The 16,606-nt window shown below is 35.4% G+C and overlaps 1 protein-coding gene across 1 annotated transcript; it reads right to left on the bottom strand.

The window, feature by feature from the left end:
- Positions 1–2,896: 2,896 nt before the first annotated feature.
- Positions 2,897–15,804, bottom strand: LOC115955287 (disease resistance protein RPM1-like). The gene is made up of 4 exons (XM_031073370.1): positions 15,595–15,804; positions 6,428–6,551; positions 3,433–6,332; positions 2,897–2,976 (listed from the first exon to the last, which is right to left on the bottom strand). Exon 3 carries the CDS (start codon positions 6,295–6,297, stop codon positions 3,481–3,483), a length of 2,817 nt encoding a protein of 938 aa, XP_030929230.1. The 5' UTR covers positions 6,298–6,332; positions 6,428–6,551; positions 15,595–15,804; the 3' UTR covers positions 2,897–2,976; positions 3,433–3,480.
- Positions 15,805–16,606: the final 802 nt, after the last annotated feature.

Below are 16,606 nucleotides of genomic sequence, written 5' to 3'. Positions count from 1 at the left end.
TCTCATTCAACTACAATAATTGAGCTCACATGGACCACAACATATTCACTTTAAGAAGTGGATTCATGGTCCACATTTCCTCTTCATCAATTGGGCTCATGACCCATGACATTATCAACATCAATATATGAATCGAGCTCAAGCAATGAATCAAAACTCACAACTCTCATTACCTCTCTCATATTCATGGAAAGCGGCTTCTCCAACAAAGCCCATATTTACACAAAATGACAGCAAAGCTCAAGGTATGTCATCTCATCTTTGGCTAATTATCCAAGCTCATGAGTCTCTTTAAGGAAACTTTGAGAGTCGTGGTTTGGAGGGTTAAGAAGTATGTTCAGTAAAGCTCCAGCGCTTTGAAGTTGATAAAAGAAATATGTTGCTTGGCGTGTCTTCTCCAATTCCCTGAACTCTAACGGGCCAATGTGATAAGCCTCTCTTATCACATAAACACTTAAAATGAGAGAACTCCCAACTGCCCTTTGATTAAAACTTAATACTTATCATATAACAAATACTTAAAAACTCCAGCCATCTAAATGCTAATCAAATAACTATTCATTCAATCTCCAACTGTTCCTATATGAATTTAGAAACATAATTATATTATTCCACATAAACTATATTACTAATTTCAACTAAAATCCAACTCAAACACATGGCTAAATCTGTTAGCTATCTTAATCTTCAAATATAAAATATTCATAATATCTTTAATATCTAGCTGTCATAATATAAATACCCAAAAAAGGAAACCTTTCCAACAAAACACCAGCAGTGTGTTCAGCATTTGACACCTGGCTGAAAGTGGCATCACCAACCATTTAATGCTCAATCCCAACAACCAGATGCTATACCTAAAACAGCAAGATATCCTTAAAAAGATTTTACTATTTTCAGCTAAATCCAAGAAATAAATGCTAAATATTCTCCCCAGCAGCCTAACATCATCCAGCGAACCTCATTTACTTCAGCTCTAAGCAATAGTTGTCTTATGATAGCTGTGGCAGCTTTTTTCAAACAGCTGTGATGGTTATTTCAGAACAGATGTGACAGCTGACCTAGCAGCCTTAACATTACAGAATTTCCTTATTTGGCTAAAAACCAAAACCAACTAAATAAACTATCTTTTTCTTACTAAAATCCTTTTCGTTTTTGCTGGTCTTTCCTTCAACTGAACTGACTTAGTTTCAAACTTGGCTCTTTATATAAAGGACCAAGCCACATTTCTACAACACACCATTACTCATCTTATGCCCATTCTCTCACTCTCCATATTCAGAAAATACATCTATCTTGCTGCCCATATCTCTAAACATCTCTTGCTCCATTTCTCTTACAGAATCCCATATCTTGGAAAGCAACACAAGCTATCACTATAATCTTTCTAGTAGCTCTAATAGCATTCCTTTACCATCTTATATATTGCTCATACATCTTACAAATTATATCTCTCACAACTTATCTATACATATTTCTTATATATATTACAAACCCATCTGTCACCAAATACCCATACTTATTACACATACAAATTACAAATACTACATCCCACAAAACATCTATATCTTTTACCATCTCCATACTTCCCAAGAGATATCAAACACTCATACTAAAATCCCTTCTCATGAAAGGCATAAACTTCTAATACTAAAACCCTTCTCCTAAAAGGCACAAAGATTTCTTACAAAAGCCCTTCTCATGGAAGGCATAAACTTCTAATACTAAAGCCCTTTTCCTAGAAGGCACCAAGACCTCATATTAAAGCCTTTTTCATGGAAGGCACAGGCTTATCTTACTAAAAATCTTCTTATGGAAGACAATACTATTCATAACTTCTAATAACTAGAAGAGCATTATCAAGGGGAAATTCATTTCAGTGCATGATAAAGGGGACAAACTTAACCAGCCTCTACACATAGCTGGACATACTCTCTCTCCCCCCAATTGCACCTATTTTTTTCCCTTCAATCTTGTAGTTATCATGGCAAACTACCTCTCCACTACTGGAGTTATTCTGCTGGAATACTATCAACTCACTAACGCTATACATCTGGAGCTATAAACCATACAAGATAAGTGACTATGTTTCCATATCTCTAAATTTACATCATTGAATATATGACTATTTCACCTTTAAATACAAATTACTTTACTATTACATTACTATCTAATAAACACATACACTAGCTAATAAATTGATCTGTCACTACTGGACATGTATCATTTGAACATAAAACTCTACTGAACATACCTTATTACATGAGCTATACCACAACTGGACATGGACTACTTTGGACCCATCCCATTTCTGGACATATGATAGTTAATTAATTATTCCCTAATATTGGACATCACCCAATATACATCATTATGATCTTTAACTCATCATTCAATCAAAAATATTTCACTAAATACATATTACTTTATTCAATTATTATTTCAACCATTATTATAATTCTTAGACTTTGGGCTTTACCCATTTTATAGGCCTAAAAATACTCTGGAAGCCGTTGGACTATGCAGCCCAATGTCGAGTTCCAAATGCAACTCCCCAGACAAATCCAGGTCTAGTAAGGTCACCCCTCAAGCAAACAACATGTGACTATGCAGCAAAAATGACCCCCAACAAAAACGAAATTAGAAATCCCAGATTTTCTTTGACTTTCATGGTAACCAAACACAAAAGCACCTTGATTTTTCTATCTTAAATCCTTGAATTCATAAATAAATTCCCCGTCCTCTCACCTCTATGCAATTGAGAAAAACCTGAACAGAAACAACTAGTAGGAAATTGGAATTTTGGAACACATAAAATTCAACAAATTCCCCCCCCCCAGCAAACTTTCTTGGAAATTAAATAGAAACCAAAAAAAAAAAAAAAAAAAAAAAAAAACCCAGTTGAAGAAGACCTGGTGTCCTTGTGTTGAGTCCAATCCAACAGCTTTGATGGGGACAAATCCAACCAAATTTCCCCTAAGACCACATAAAATGCCACAATTATTGATTAGTTTCAAGCTAATTGTTACAATAAAAGCTATTTAATTTGGAACAGAGTATGAAGAAGAAGAAGAAGATTGAAGGGTTGTAGTAATAATTTGGACCATTTCCTTTTGTATTAATTATATCTTTCACCACACACCCTTGGTGCGATGGTCACTCTATAAGTATAAAAGCTTGTGGGGTGTGGGGGGCAAGGGTCGAGGTTTAAGTCTCTAAGAGAGAGTTTCATACACATATACATTTAGATTAGGCTAGAGTAGAATTCTATCTTGTATAAAAAAAATAAAAAATAAAAACAAAAAAGCAAAAAATTATATCTTTCATTCTGTGGCAATAAAAGGATAAAAAGAGAAGAAAAAGTTTTTATTGCAACTATGAACCAAAGTTAACGTCATAAATATAGCAGTGTAATAGCTTAAAGGATTATACCTGTAAATTCTAGAAAGTGGTAAGGCACTTTGGTTCTCACCTCTTGAATTAGCTTCGTAAAAAATCCAACAACTCTGGATCACCGAGCTTGTAAGTTTTATACTTTTCCCCTTGAATCCTATACCAGAAACTAATAGAGTGAACATGCTTGACTTTCCAAAAATTAGGGCCTTCATCTGGTTGCATGCTAAGCACGAATTCCCTCGGCATATCATAATATTCTATATTTTTTAGGCCTTTCAGATGATGAACTCCGGAGGGCACCTCCTTTAAATGTGGGGAGTGTCCAATTCGAAGCTTTTCAAGAAGAGGCAGGCCACCATCATCTATTTTCAATCTATTTAATCCTCCCAACTTTTCAAGCATTAGATACTTGAGTTTCTGGAAGCCTCCTCCCTCAAAATGCAACTGCTCACCTTCATATCCATCAAGAAACCGAAGATTCATCAAATTAGGCAAAACTTGAAGGAACTTTAATGGATCATTTGTTAATCTTGACCAGTATAAGGCAATGGTAACTATATTCTTGAGATTGGAAATCCATTCTGGCAACTTTTCCAGTCGCCCAACTAGGATGAGACATTGTAAGAAGGGCGGAGGAGAAGACATCGATTGTAATTCAAGAATTTCCTCTTCACTCGTTGCACCAATTCTCAACGATCGTAGGTCGCTCATTTTCTTTAGTGCAATGCATAAAGTCTTACCATTTTCTCTCTTCAATTTAGTGATTTCCAGCTTCCTCAACAACCTCAACTTTCCCAATTCTGCAATAAAGGCATTGCTACAAGCTTCAACATTATAAAGCTTCTGTAAGGACTCTAAATGCCCAATGCCACTTGGTACCTTTATTGCTTTTCGAAAGTTTATATGGTATTCCATATCATCATTTTCGACGTAGGCAGCAAGATATCTTAACTTACAAAGCCCACTGATCTCCGTTGGTAGCTTGGACACAAGGGAACGTTTCAAATCCAAAGTTTCTAGGTTGTGTAGTTTATTTATGGACTTAGGAAGCATCTGTACTTTTGTATCTCTAAGGCTTAAATACCTTAGATGGAATAGGTTTCCCACTTCTTTAGGAATGTAAGTAATAGGAGCACATTCAAAATCCATTACTTTCATGAGCTTGAAAGTTTCAAAACAAGTAGTAAGAAAAGAATTGGGCACTTCATCTGCTCGAGAAACAATAATAGAACGAGTTTTGGAACTAGTAGTTATCTTCAATGGAGTATCCAAACTGTTATGAATAGAGAGGCGCCGACCAATTCCATCAGAACTTGAGCAATCCCTTATTGAAACATGACAACAACTTAATTCCTCTGATCTAGAAACAATGACTTCACGGATCATATCATGAACTCGACAAGTTCTAATGCTGCCATCAAAATCAACCCATTCCACTTGAACCAAGCTTCTATGAATGAGTTGTTTTAGGTAGTCTTGTGCAACGTCTTCCAATATTTTTCCTTGCTTTTCTTTTACAAAACCTTCGGCTATCCATAGTCGAATTAGTCTTGCACAATTAATGGAGTAAGCCTCTGGAAACATGCCAAAATATAAAAAACAAGCTTTAAGATTGTAAGGTAGATCATGATAACTGAGAGAGAGAATTTTGGAGATACTTATTAGACATGAATTAGTTTCTAACTCAAAACTAAGACTACAAGGCCATTTGTTCCACTCAGACACAACCTTGTCTTTGGTTGACAAAAGACCACCTATAGCCACAATTGCTAGTGGCAATCCTTCACATCTCTCAACTATGTTACGTGACGGCTCAACCAGTTCAAGGGGACAATTGCCCCCTTCAAGTTGGAACACCTTCTTGCAGAAGAGTTCCCAAGCTTTTTCCGAAGGCAGAGGTTCTTGCTTGTGCACATAATAAGATGAAGATTCAATGTGAGGGAAAGCAACATTCTCATTTTGAGTTGTGATTACAATTCCACTACCTTTCTTGTTATTAGGTAAAGCAAGTTTTATACGCTCCAAAACATCTGTATCCCATACATCATCAAAAACAACTACATACCTTTGTTCATCTAAATAATGCCTCAATTCTTTAATAAGCTTTATCTCTTCCATTGTGTCAATTTCTTTAGGTGCAAACTCATTCCTTGCCTCATAGAACTGCTTTATCATATCTCTGAATAGCTCTTCCATCTTATAAGATTTTGACACAGTGATCCAAGCACAACAATCAAATTGTGCTACCACCTTCTCATTGTCATACACTTTCTTGACAAGAGTAGTCTTGCCAACACCACCAGTGCCGATCACTAAAATCACTGTGCGATTAGATGGTCCTTTTACCAGCCAATTTATCAATTTGTCTCTATGAGATTCAATACCCACAACCTCAGCTTCCTCAATGAAAAGAGATGCCACTCGAGGGTCTGGCCATGCAACACTTCTAGCATCACTACTTGGTCCTCCTTGCTCTATAGTGTTGAAGTGATATCTTATAGCAATCTCTCTCTTTTCCTGGAGATTTCTATTGATATCTTGAATCCTAGAGGCTATCACATATCCTGCTTTCAGCTTTATGGTAAATTGAAAAATTTTCAGGAGGAAATGGAACCGTTGTCTTTGCCCATAAGGACCTTTTGTACAATGAAGTATGTATTCATCAATGACATCTTCTATGTGATAAGCTTCTTCCCTTATCTGTTTCACCCATGTTTTCTCAACATTGCTCATGTCTACCTTCTCGGCCCTTGCATCAGCATCCCTAAGGAAAGATTGAATGAACTCCAATTCACCTTTGATGCTCTCGACTTTATCATGGATTCCCTCTAGCAATCTTGCTTCTTGTACTAACAATGGGACCAAATTCTCTATTACTAAGCTGACTGCGCTTTCTGCCATTTATCCTCCTTTCTTAGATCACTGGCCACAGTTAACTGATGATGAACCAATTCAGTACCAGATGTTACGGAAATAAAATCACTTTCAAATGTAAAATAATAAAAAACTCGCCTATGTTTTACAATATTACCTTGTGAGCAATAAGGCCAAGGTCCTTGATTTCTTTGATGACTTTCCAAATTTTCTAATGCTGGAACTACTCTGGTTGATCTCCCACAAGCCTATCAGGTGCTATAGAATGAAACAGTCATCGCCTATTAATTTTATAACAATATGTTAGAAACACAGACACACGAAGATCCATGTCAAATAAGTTCTTCAAGCCAAAAGTCCCAACTCTATGCTTCCAACTGAAACCCAAAATTCTATGTAATGGGGAAAGATATAAATCTATTTTATATATTTATCCATTTAAATAACAGCAAACTAGGAGAAAGTTAGAAATGGAAATATATGAATTCAGCATCTAACTTACCCATTACTTTAAGTGATGCTATCCTAAGGTGCCTACTAAATTGAGTAAGGATCAATTTTGAGTGCAACAATTAAGGATACAATAGACAATAAGCAAAAGATGCAAGAGAAGAAAATTAGTAATTCTGCAATTCCTTCACAAGTTCTTTACAAACAATTCAAGTAAAAGAAGTAACAAAATGGACTCGTTTGACCTGTTCTGAACAAATAAAAGAGATAATCTTGTTTCATGAATTGTCTTAATAAGCAACAACTTCAACCTGATGATAAATGTATGATAATTATTCCCCTCGTGAAGGAGAAGTACATGTCTAATTAAGCTAATCTTAAAAAAGTGCTTGAAATCTTACATTACAAAAAATTCACTTAATGGAGTTTTTCCCTTGGGGCATAGGAACAAAGTCCTATATCTACAGTTAAAATAATTAAAAAGAAAAGTGTTAGAAATCAAGAAAGATAAACAAATAAGGACGGACGCACTATTTCTTTCTCTTCGAAAAATTCTAAATTACTACCAAAAGTAAAGTTCTGAATTTTCTAGCAGCGTCTACAAATAAACAACGATAAAACATTGTTAAGTACTTAAAGTTCTATTTCTGTAATGCAGGGGTGGAGGGGGCTATAGGGGGATAAAACATTGTTAAGTTCAATTACTGTATATGCAGGGCTGGAGGGGCTTAGGGGGCCATGGCATTGGCCCCCTTGACTTTTTAAAAATCCTCTCCCTCTTATATTTTTTGTATTTTTCAAAAATTCTCTCTCCCCCCTAGATTTTTACTAAAAACATATAATGCATTTATATAGTTGACTCATGCTTTTTTTCCCCCTCTAATTACCATTATGTCATACATAGTTCATTAAATCAAAGTGTATTTATTGTATAAAATAGGCAATTTTATTTATTTTTATTTTTACTAAATTGATTTATATATTCTTAGACATGTCAAGACTTTTTTCTTTTTGCAAAGATGTAAAGACATGTTTGATGTAAATTTTTTTTTTGTGACGTAAGAAAATATCATATGTTAAATCAAAATTACAAACATTCCATGTATATATATGTGTGTGCGTGCGTGAGTGCACGCATGCCCGTGTTAGTCTTTAGATTTCTTTTTTTTTTTATTATATATTTAGCTTGACCCCTCCGGGAAAAAATTTCTGGCTCCACCAAAGTCTATGTGTATATACACCTTAGTCCATTGGGGTCAGGCCCAGTTTACTTTTCTTGTATAGTACTTTACTTGTTATGCTCACTTTTTGCCTATATATAAAGACTCTATTGTACCATTACAGACAAAAAAATACACAAATTATTCTTTTATTCTTTGTCTCTATTTTCTAAACAAGTTCAATAGATTGAATGTTGACAAACCATGAAAAATTTTGAGTTTTGTTGAGTCTAAGTCTTGTATTTCAAGTTCAAGATGAAAACCTAAGATCAAATCAAGGATATAGGAGTTTCTGGTTTCTTGGCACCTTCTAATCAATTGAGACTTCTAAATCAATTGAGAATCGAGTAACCAAATTCTTAAAAGGTCCATTAAGTCTACTATTTCAAATCTAATTTGTGCCCTACTTGCTAGGCTATATACAAAGACATTAGTGTTGACCAAAAACAAGAGAGAAGGAGAAATATTTCCGCTCACCTAGAGTTTTGTATGCTAATTCTCTCTAGTTAACCACTATACCAAAGATCTTGAAGTAAATTTAAAGACGATAGAGTTATAGGTTGGTGATCAAGGCTAAACCCACAAAGCCATTCTAGGGTTTGTTGTAGAGATCAAGTCTTCAAGAAGTTCTTGGAACCACAGATGGACTTTGTGAGGGAAATTCATGATAGAAGAGTTCAACCAAGTTGGAGCTATGTATGGTCACATGAGTAAGTCATTATTCGAAGTAGCAATAGAACCTAAGGTTTATTTATGTTCTAAGAACTTCTATTCTAAATAGTGGATTTTCATGGGGTTGGTGGTTAATCCCCATAGTTGTTTTTTTTTTTTTTTTTTTCCTTGGATTTTTGTCCTTGAGTTAGGGGTGTTCGTAATTTGAGTTGAATTGATTGCCCCAAAATCAAATGAACTATATTGCATAATAGGCCGACTAACTAAACCGAAGGTGGTAGTTGGAGACAACAATTTTTTTTCCAATAGTAGTCCAGTGAAGCCTTTTGAGCTGGGGAGGGTATGTAAATAAGAAATGAACCGCATTGATATATGTAAATATATATCTCATAAACCAATCTATCTGATTTCAACCATCTTCCTAAAACCCATCTCTCTCTCTCTCTCTCTCTCTCTCTCTCTCTCTCTCTCTCTCTCTCTCTCTCTCTCTCTCTCTCTCTCAAGCTCAAACCACAAACCTAGAAACCCACACTCACACCAAACCCAATAATCTATAAAGCCAAAAAGTCAAAAACCCAAAAAAATCGAAGCATATCTAAAGCAAATCTGAAGCGAATCTAAAGCAATTACGTAGTGAATTTGAAGCAAATCTAATATAACCATGGTTAATTGAAGGTGGATCTCTTTAACCTTATTTGTTTTTATGTTTTGATCTATGGGCTTTGATCTTTGGGTTTTAATTATTTAATCTATGGGTTTGATTTTTTGGATTTATGGGTTTGATTTGGGATTTGTGGGTTTGATTCGTGGGTTTGTGGGTAGTTGTAGGTAAGATTTGTGGAATTTTTGGTTTGATTTTTTTTTTTTTTTTTTTTTTTTTTGGGATTTGTGGTTGTGCCAAAGAACCGACCTCCGACGATCATGATTTGATTTGGTGAAAGGGTAATTGACCCCATTGGTGCGGTGACAAAGTTGCCCAATAACCACACCAACTGAACCATGAACACCCCTACCTTGAGCTTTCCACTTTGTCACCATGTTGTTGTGTTCTTTATTTACTGCTTTATTACTCTGTTGGTGACATATTTAATCCATGGTAATTAACTTGGAAATCATTCTAAACCCATAATTGATTAATGTTAAATTTTTTTTTTTTAATTTTGCATAAAATCAACCAAGGGATCTATATTTTCATAACTATTAGTATCAAAGCTAGTACACTCTGAATATAGGATTATTTTCCTAAGTGTGACCCTTGACCTCCAATTGTCATGGATAGAATCAAGTTTCTTGATGTGTGTACCCATAAAAATTAAATAATGAAGATACTAATGATACTGTTTATTTTAGAAGTATATGTGAAACTTTTTTGTAGGGAAATATCTCAATCATTTTTATAATTTTCCATGGCTTCTATGCCTCCAAATTTGATGCCTCCTTGTTCATCTATAACTAAGATGGTGATTGAGTCTTCATCCATATGAATGTCAATGACATCCTTATCACTATCAATACCACCTAGCCACATTTCATCCATAATTTTTATGCAAAAATTCTAGTTTTTGCTCAAGGATCTTCGGCCATTGTAGCAAGTAGGACTGGAATGGAGAAATGCCCCAGTACACCTTGATCAAAACCAAATTGGCGGGAAAATCTCTGAGGGTTGTAGGCTTGGGTCTCAAAGTCATCCTAAAAATGTTCCTAAAGATGGGAAGTAAAGGCACAAGAAACAAAAGGAAGCTCCCCCTCAAACCAAGGAGCATTTCTATAACAAGAAACAGTTTCATTTTTCAAAAAATGAAACAAAGGTAGGAGTCCACTCTTAAAGGGAGATTAAGGCCTAGCTATCCAATCAGTAGGGTCATCTAACACCTTGCAAAGAAAGCTGTCAGAAGATACCACGACCTTGTTCAAACCCCATGATTGTGGTAATCCTTGGGATGATGACAGATTGGTCTTAAAGGAATTTAAAGTTTTGGGGGCAAGAGCATAGTTCCTAAAGTGTTCCCACAATCAAATTTGTAAAAATGCTATAGGTGCAAATGTTTCTACTTGGAATCTACCCCAAAAGTGTTGCAAGTCAAGGATAAAGCAATCTAAATGAGAATACAAAGTTCCTAAGAAGTAAGGGGTAAAGGGAAACGGGTGTCATTTGGCCAACTTGACAGCTAAAGGGAAATGTCTACCTAGGATCTTCTCATGGGGATATCCTTCAAATAAATGGTGGGATAGAAAGAAAGCAATAAAAGCCTCGAGTTCATAAGGGATAGAATTACCTTCTCCTACAACGAAGTTTGTGGCTTCCTTTAGGGAGTCTGAGTTGGCTTTTTCATCCATGCCATTAGCATATTTCCTTTAGAAGTATCTAATCCACCCCCAAAAGTTGGCCCTAAAACCTTTGTCACCACTAATGTTAGTGTCTTTTGGCACATCCCCGCTAGGGGCTTTCCCTTTCCTCGCCACCTTCAAAACTAGATTCTTTAAGGTTTTCTTTACTGCGTCTTCGAGGAACTTCACGGCTTTGGCCTCATAAAGAGACAAGAAAATGTTAGCTACCTCTCCATTGCCAAACAAGGGAAGTCTTAATATCTCATAAACATCTCGAGAGAGAGAGACTTCCTGACACCTTGTAAAGAAGGTATGGGTAATGGAATTCCATCGATACAAGAGAGAGAGAGGAGGCTTTCACTATCCTTGTTGATGTCCAAGCCAGAAAACACCAATACAGTGTGCATAAGATGCACTTTTGCAAGATATTCATGAAAAAAGGGTGTGTCAACACTCTTCAACACCAACTTCTCCAACAGGTTCGATTTTACACCTTTGCTTTGTATTTTAATTAACTAATATGTTTATGTGCTATTCCTTTTTGTAGAAAGTTTTTTTTTTTTTTTAGCAAGAACATTAACTAGAGGAAGAACATAATGATAAACATATGATTAGTAAACATGAATTTTAGAACAAACTATGTTGTTTATATATATTTGGTCAAAAAGGAAAAGGGGGATTTACACCTGGTTTGGCCCTTATGGCTTATCACGTCTTTTCTATACATTAACCCGAAAAAAAAAAAAAAAAAAAAAAAAGGATTGCAGGTTTGAAGGCGAGCAACTTAAGGAGAGCGAGACTTGTAAGCATTCGAGTCTCTCCCCAAATCAGAGTCTTCTTGAGGGTAGCCCAGAGCAAGGTCCTCCTCCTCATCATCATCTTCTTCCTCCTCATCCCCGAAGCCTAAGCCCTCCAAAAAATTTGACCCCTCCAAGTCAGAGTCAGAACCACTGGAGGCTGTTACACTCGAGTTAAAGCTACTTTAAAAACCTCTGTGCCTTCTTTTGTGCCTTGGGACATTCCCCAAGAAGGCGTCATAAGACGCATCCTTAGCATCATCTTCAGCCTTCAACCAAAGTTCTTTTGAGTCCTTTTCCTCTTGTTCTTCACTACCTTCCCATGGTTGGACATCTTAGGGAAGAAAAACTTGAGGGGGAAGGGGGAAGATGGGAAAAGGGAGAGAATGAGGAGGGGGAATGAGGTTTGGAATGGTCAGGGTGCATTGTTGACGTTGGGAGAGTCCAAGCCATGACTAGGAGAGTCTAAATTGTTTTTGGAAGAGTTGGAACCTATAAACGAAGGGCTAGCCATCTCGTTTACAATGGAGATTTTTCTGAGTAGAAGGAAGAAAAAAATTATGGATGCAAAAGGAATGAAGGATAAAGGAAGATTTCTTTCCTTTTTAATCACCAATCGTTGTCAAGGGAAGAGACACGACATTTATGAAGAGTAATTTCTTTCGACCAAGCCGGGAAACAAAGCAACGCCAAAACGGCTAGAAACACCCATGAATGCCATGTGCCCTAGTTTCAAACATCACCAGGAATGATTACATCAGCATTGAAGTTTGATACAATGTAACTATTAATGACTTTGGTCATTAACACCATTGACAGTCAGGGGGCTAATGTATATTACACCAGCCAAGGCATGTGAGAATGTTGATGTGGCTGGATTCGAGCCATACACATGAAATAGCTATGAGTAAAGGAAAGGAAATGTTGGCTAAAAGAGAGGATCTTTGGCCTGTGCCAACAGGGTGACCATCTTGGGGATGAGTGAGATTTGCACCTAACATGGACACCCAGCACTTGCACAAAAGGGAGATAGTGACCCCCTATGGTCAGATGCTATTGAACACTCCTTATTGGCTGAACTTTGCTAGACCACTATTGAAGACACATGTATCACACCTAGTGTCCCTGATGTCCCTTTCCTTGTCTAAGGTTTGCTCCTCACGCAGTAGCAGAGCCACCTTACATTCCACTACCCTAACATTGGCATGCTTTCTCTCTCCTCTAGCCTTAGTATAGTACCATAGCTGTATTAGTGTTTGAAATGGGCGAATGAGGGTTTGACACCTGTCTTAATGTACCTCACAACATTCCTCGTACTATAAGAGGAATAAGTTGTTGAACAATGAGGGCAAGAACCTAGAGGAAAACAAGAGAAAGAACTGAAAGTTTATGTAGGGAAGTGAGGTAGAGAAAAGACTTTCTTTGGGAAGAACGTCACTCCTGTACAAGGGCTTTCATTTTCACATAATAGAGAGCTCTAAAGAGTAAGGGGCATTCTTCCTTTGCTCACCCAGGGTTTTTCATCCCTTTCAAAGGGTTTTCCACGTATTTTCCCATGCTTTCTTTACTTTCCATGTTATGCTTTCCATTTCTCTCAACGTTAAAGTATTAAAGCTTTCTTTTTTTATTGTTCTTAAGCTTTTATACTTAAATGTACTATTAGATGCATCATCCATTCTCTCACATAATCTTACAAATCTAACTTGCATGTACAACTTGAAACCTCAATTTTTGTTAATGGATTCTTCAATCTCTTATGTGGACATAAAGTTGTGGCCACAATGCTAAACATTTTGGTGTACTCCAATATGGAAGCCACCATGTCAAAAGCATACAACAAAGTGTCCGATTGGAAGTCTAAACATATAAGTCTAATGATGAGTATAAAATTGATAACTTGGAAGACCCTTTAACCAAAAGTTTGTCTCAAGAATTGGTAAATGTATCATCCATTAGAATAGGACTAAAACTCTTCAAATTCAAGTAGATATGATTTCAAGAGATTTAAAGGATAATAATAAAATGTTGATAAGTGGTTAATTGAACACTAAAAATTTTAAAATTTCATTCAAAATTAATTAGTGTTGTTTATTATGTTGTACGGAGGATGAGTTTTGTACTCTTAATAAAGTTCACAATATAGTTAAATAGTTAAATATCTGTGTAACATGGACATAAGAAGGAACTTTACTTATGTGAGCATAGAGGTGGTTAGCTTCTAAATAAGAGTTATGGTTTCCCTTGTAAATGCTCATAATCCAGGGAGTAGCACAATGCCATAATAATGCTAACTAATTCTGAATTTCTAGTTTTTAAAATGATTTCATGTGTGTACTTCCTATGGATCCAAGGCAAAGAGTTTTGGTTCTAGCTTAGGCCACCTATTGAGGAGGTAACATCTTAAATCTCATGTTTGGATCGAGGGGAGAGGGAGAGAGAGTAGAGAGGAGTAAAGTCAAGTTGGCTAGAAATTAGCCTAAATTTGTGTTTCAGAATGTTGCTTGATCAAGATTGTTTTTCACTTGGAAAAAAGACCTTGCTAGAGAGAGATACGAACAAGGTATTGCAAGGTTTTTTTTTTTTTTTTTTTTTTTTTTTTTTCCTGATTTAAATAAAAATAAATAAATGATTTTTGAAGAGCTTGCTCTAGGAGACATTTCAAGAAATCTCTTTTTTGCAAAGTTTATAAGAGATCGTGGGAAATGAAATATTTTTAGTCCCTAACAGCTAGTAACAACCTTGGCAACTTTTAGGGTGTTTATCCCAACATAAGTGACTTTTCAAATGTTTTTTCATTGAAAACTCTTCATTGTTTATAAATAGAAATATGTATTCTGTATTCTGTTTTTTTTTTTTTTTTTTTTTCACACCGTAAATTCATAGGATTCTTTAAGTTTACAAAGCACTAGCATCAAGTGTTGTAAAAAAATTCTATTTTGACATATCAAAAAGCTACTTTTTTCTATTTTAACACATCATTTTACAATACACCTTACATCATATGTTCTATTCTACAATTCAATACATTAAAATAATATATACAACACATTAAAATAATATTAACTCAAAACTAACCCAACCCAGTGGCCAGTACAGCCACCAACTGTCCACCTCCACCACAAGGTGGTCTTAGAGGGTGGCTCACAATGGTCTATGTGGTGGAGCAGTGGAGGTTTGGTGTAGAGAAAGATGGAGAGCCATGGAAGCATTGAAGCAGGGAGTTTTGAGAGAAGAGAGAAGGCAGAGAAGACAAAGGACACCGAGAGAGAGAGAGAGAGAGAGAGAGAATAAAAAATAAATAAAACTTTTATGACATCTGTCCGTACCCTCTCAAATTTAGAATATGATTGTAACTGAATGCTAAAAATTTGAGATTTGAGACATTTGAAATAGGTGGGTTTTTAGTGTTTGGTGTGTCAAATGCTAAAAATTTAGCATTTGGCACACCTGATGCCAATGGTCTATAGTGTAACTAAAATTGTCATTCCACCGAGAAAATGAAAACACTAGATTAATTAGTTGTATCTTTCGGATGATTTGCTTGTAACCCAATAATAAATTCATTTACGTTAGGGCAAATGAAAACACTATCTTGCAGATGATTTGCTTCTAAACATTGATTTCCCCTAAATTTCCTATAATATATATATATATATATATATATATATATATATGATAACAAGCATATATATCTGGAGCAAGAGATAAAAGTCATAAAACCATTTCAATACGAAAAATAACATAAAAATAAAACAAAACGAAAATATAGTCCCTACTCCCTACCAAAGCCATAAGAAATAGCATAGAGATTTATATTAGACACAATCAAGAAAGAAGATAAGCGAATTTGACCAAACCTTAGCCAAGGAAAAATTGCTGTCTCAGGTAAAAACACCAGTGCACATGAACGCCGGAAGAAAGCTCTCTTTTTTTTCTTTTTTTTTCTTCTTTTTTTCTTTTTTTCTGCAGTGTTTGGCTATACTTTTGTTTTACTTATAATCATAGGGATGGTTAAAGGTGATTGAATGGGTTTTTTCATGAAGGTAAAGAAGAGCCACACAACGCTATTGAAGGGACCTCGAATTTTCTCTTATCAGTTGCTCCAAATCTATATATAGACAGGAGCTGTAGAGAAAATTATTCCCATGGCCATATCGAATAACCTTGATTCTCTTCTTATCGTTTTTTCATAGTCTTTTTCGAAGTGTCTCGGGCTCATTATTCCCATAGAGGAACCTATCTTTTTTTTTATGGACAGAGGAACCTATCTTTTGAAGTATGCAAAAATGGTTTGCCTATATCCTGCAGTGAATACTGTATCAAAGAAATAAGACCAAAGAGTCAAGAATACAACGAATAAATGGAAAAGTAGGAGTATCATCTAACAAGAGTGGTCTGTTATCAAATGGAGGTGAGAAAGAATTTAATTCGATTAGTAGCAATAAGCAATTCTTTATTCCATAGAAGAAATTCGATTAGGTCTTTATTCTATAGAAGAATCTATCTTATCTTATGAAATCTGCCAGAAATGTTTGTCTATATACAATAGCGAAGACTGTAAGATTAACAAAATTTATGTACTCTTAGCAGCAGTTGTCCTTCTTGGATGGAAACTACGACTGCATTTTAGATGTGATAAAATTGATAAAGTGTACGATTGGAAGTCTAAACATATAAGTCTATTAATAATAATAAAAATTTCAAAAAAAGTTATAAAAAAATTTAGATAAAGAACTCACATGTGAACTAGAAATTCATTAAAATAAAAAATGCATCTAAATTAACTTAAAGAATAGATTTTAAGTAATATATATATATATATATATATATTATTTATTTAAATTTAAATGTATAAAAGACCTCTAGGCC

The sequence above is a fragment of the Quercus lobata genome, chromosome 8 (assembly GCF_001633185.2).
Source record: "Quercus lobata isolate SW786 chromosome 8, ValleyOak3.0 Primary Assembly, whole genome shotgun sequence".
Classification (NCBI taxonomy): Eukaryota; Viridiplantae; Streptophyta; class Magnoliopsida; order Fagales; family Fagaceae; genus Quercus; species Quercus lobata.
This window is presented reverse-complemented; position numbering and strand designations above follow the sequence as displayed.